The sequence below is a fragment of the Drosophila navojoa genome, chromosome X, assembly GCF_054131105.1.
Source record: "Drosophila navojoa isolate 15081-1374.11 chromosome X, UAZ_NAV_1.0, whole genome shotgun sequence".
NCBI classification, from domain to species: domain Eukaryota; kingdom Metazoa; phylum Arthropoda; class Insecta; order Diptera; family Drosophilidae; genus Drosophila; species Drosophila navojoa.
Window position 1 is genome coordinate 180,812 of NC_142895.1, and position 3,685 is coordinate 184,496.

Sequence of the window (3,685 nt, forward strand, 5' to 3'; positions counted from 1 at the left end):
CCTAAAAATTCGAGTTTTGATTAAACAAAAAGAGGAAAATAACTCAACTGTCTAACGCCCTCCAGTGAAAACGGCTATATGCCGACTGAGGCTAAGCAAAAACTTGTTGAAGCCAAAAAGCTGGCTAATAGCTTATGTGTTGAGTAAAAGCTCCCGGAATCACACTCAAAACAAAAGCGCATGTGCCCAATCGTGGAAGGTGCTCAACATTTGTGGGTGGCGCCAATTTGTACTCAATTTTTTTTTTTTAACTTCTTGTTCGGACTGGCTGTCGTGTTTGCCACGCTTCCTTTGCTAATTGTCGTTCTGTGTGCAGCCTGGCTTCGGGCTGACTTTCGGGGCCATTCGTCTTGAGCCTTGCAAGAGAACTAACAAATCAGTACGCATCCGAAGCTCTTCTGATCATTCTCACCTACAAACCGACAGCCCGATAGAGACCAACATACAAGTCTTACGACTTAAACATTTGCTGCAAGCTGAACTGATATATACTTGTTAATATTAAATTGTTTATCTGTTGATTAGGCCAATCAGCCGTTTGTGTCTCATGAATTTCGGACATTGAATTCGTAAATTGTCAAATTGGTCCATTACTTCCGATTTAAATTCGCCCGCCAAACTTTTGCTTAGCCAAGACAAGAACCTTATGCTTGGTTGCATGTGTGCATACTGCTGAAATGTTGCTTATTGATATATCGATAACATTGACATCGATGCAGTTTTTTACATCCCTACGCCAAAACAAACAGCACGAAAAAAAAATACAACAAAAACAAAAGGCAACACAAACGGAACGCAAACCCGATAAACTGCGACGAAAACAACGAAATTCAAGAAAACAAATTCATAAATAAGATGGTAATTAGAAAAAAGCAGCAACTCTAGCTATCTGGTGTCCGTTCGTTAACCAAACGCCTATTGGACTTGACGCAATTATGCAAGTTGCAACTGCGGCAACAACTAACTGTACTTGGTGCTAAACCTGGGTGGGTTGCACCAATTCAGCCAGCACTGGGCGGCGACGCTCAGCGCTTGCAAATCGTTATAATCACACTAAACTCGGCAGCCGCAGAAGCAGCAGTGAGTAGAATATGTAATACGTTGATAGGAATTCAATAAATCGGTTTATATATTTTTATTCGCAGCAATGAATACCAAACATTCCGAACCATTCTATATATCCTCCAACCTGTTCGATAACAGGCGCCTTAGGCGCCGCATCAGCAAATGGATGGAACGACTGAGGGAACGTCAGCAGCTGTACATGAACCACTCGGCAGCCTCGAAGACTGATCGCAGCAAGCGCCGTTGCCATCTGATGCTATCGCGGCGTCACGTGGCCGCTGCACTACCTGCTGATATCACCATTGACCTACTCTCGGATGACGACGGCGACGAAGACGACATATCGCAGCCAACTGCACCAGTGCCGCTCGTTTTGGCCAATGGCCTCTTACGCCATGGGGCATCTGCCTCGCCTGCCAGTTTTCAGTTATCAAAAGTACCGAATATCACTTTAGTGCCGGTAGATTACGCGCCGGCGCAGAACTCGACTTCAATGCACCTGATGCCTGATGCTAGACGCTTGTTTCGCAAAAGCAAGCGCCCTGGAGGCGTTAAACCAAGCGCAGCAGTCACAGCCTCTGCGTTGAACGAGAGCATAGTCTTAACCAGTGATGACGAAGATGTCAAGCTGAACCATCACGGGCGTCAGCTGATGCGCTCACCGCCGCCCCTGGCTCCACTGACCTTTTCCGATACCATCGAGGAGGTAACCGTCTCGCTGGTTCCGCGTAGTTCAACCACAGCCAATTGCCAAGCACGTCAGCGACGGCGACAGCCATGTGAGTTGTCCTTCAACAGCAATCCCAGCCCCTGCAGCACACCAAGCATCGCGTCGCCAAGAAATCACTATGATGGTTTTTTGAGGGTCGATGTGCCCAACGAGGCGACGGCTGCGCTACCGGATGAGACAACCGTACATACGGTGATTGCAAATCGCATCTACGAGCTATCGCTGAGCAAGCTTCGAGAAGGACTTGCGAGTGGCGTGCCAGAATACGCGAATGATATGTTGCCGGAGCAACTTCAGAAACTTTCGCCTGCAATGCGTGCCAAGGTGGCGCCCATGGTGGCGCCATCGCCACCCGCGCCAATCTCTCTGAAGCTCTCGAGTGACCTAAGCATCTCCCTGATCTCCGATGACGACGATTGTGATAATGGAAATGCGGGTGCAGGCATGGGCGGATGTGGCGTGGGCAGAAGCGTCAACGATCTGCTACAGCCGGTGGTAGCGGCCGAGGCGCATGCGGCAGCCAAGTTGCTCAAGCAGCAGCAGCCACAGCTGTCTGTGGTGCAGCATCTACAGTATCCGGGCAATGGTTCACCCGTTGCTCTGCCTGTCATGGCACTTGCGGCTACGCCCCCATCTGTGCCAACGCCCTCGTCGACCAGACGTCGCAAACTAGGTTAAGGTTTATGGAACGCTACTGAATCATTCCCCGACCCACACGCTTTCATTTACACACACACATACAAATGTAGCGGTCCAGAATTATTATTTTATTAGCCTCTAGTGCAAATATATAAGTAATATACTACATATATATATACCATATAGCTCCTAACCGATTTCAGCTGCAGATAGCAGTGCGTCCCTTTCGGGCGCAAGCCCACCCCACATTCTCTCTCTCGTTTTTTCTCATGTACACATCGCCTTCTCACACGTCTATCTCTTTCTCATACTTTAAGCCAGTTGCTCGAAAAAAAAAAAACATAAAATCAATAACAAATTCAAATACTTATGCAAACGGGACACAACAAATTATACAAGCAACAATGTATAATGAAATATAAGAAAGCACACAGATTTATATATATATATATATATATATAAATATATATCTGAGGATTATACAACTGTTATCTGTACAACGGTCAACGTTAGGGCAGTTAAATATGTACATATTAAAATATCCATTTGTAATAATTGTGCATTGTTGTCTACATATATATACATAAGCGATGAACAGTAAGACAAAATACATTTTTATATGCAAACGAAACAATCACAAACACTTCGTCTTGTCTCTATACCTAAGGTCATATATAATAATCTAGAGAATGGTAAAGGATGCATGGGCTTTCTTCTTACATTTTATAGTTGTGCATCTCAAGTTTTTGTCTTCCATGGCAGTTGGACTCTATTCCATCTCTATGCTCAGGGATCTTAGGTCGACATCATTTATCTCTTAAGTGTTCTTCAGAGATGCCCTCATAGGCGGGGTGTGTTCACCAACTCAAGTTGCGTTTTTAAGGTCGGTAATGAAAACATAAGTTTTAAAAATTTGATTTCAAAAAAAGACTGCAAATGTACAAATGTACAAAAGTGTTGCCCGAAATGTTTACAAAATTTGTAAAAATTATTACAAATACGAAAAATAGGTAATTTACATTTTATTGCAATCTTTTTCATGTTGGATCGCCTTTCGAGCTCAATTACTATTTATAGAAATTAATTATAAATTATTGTTAAATTGTTATTGTTACTTCGTTTTGGGTTTGGCGGCTTTGGGGACTTTGATTTTGATGTGTAAATTGGCAGCACCAGTGCAGCAAGAGTCATCTGCAAATTGGCAGCACTGAAGCAACGATTGTCAACGCATGCGCCATGGGTGGGTATCCC

General features: G+C 44.4%; 1 protein-coding gene across 1 annotated transcript; it reads left to right on the forward strand.

Annotated features, from left to right (window-relative positions):
- Positions 1 to 712: 712 nt before the first annotated feature.
- On the forward strand, positions 713 to 3,068 carry a6. The gene is made up of 2 exons (XM_030389969.2): positions 713 to 1,080; positions 1,146 to 3,068. The coding sequence occupies exon 2, from the start codon at positions 1,148 to 1,150 to the stop codon at positions 2,471 to 2,473; it is 1,326 nt and encodes a 441-aa protein (XP_030245829.1). The 5' UTR covers positions 713 to 1,080; positions 1,146 to 1,147; the 3' UTR covers positions 2,474 to 3,068.
- The last annotated feature ends 617 nt before the right edge of the window (positions 3,069 to 3,685 follow it).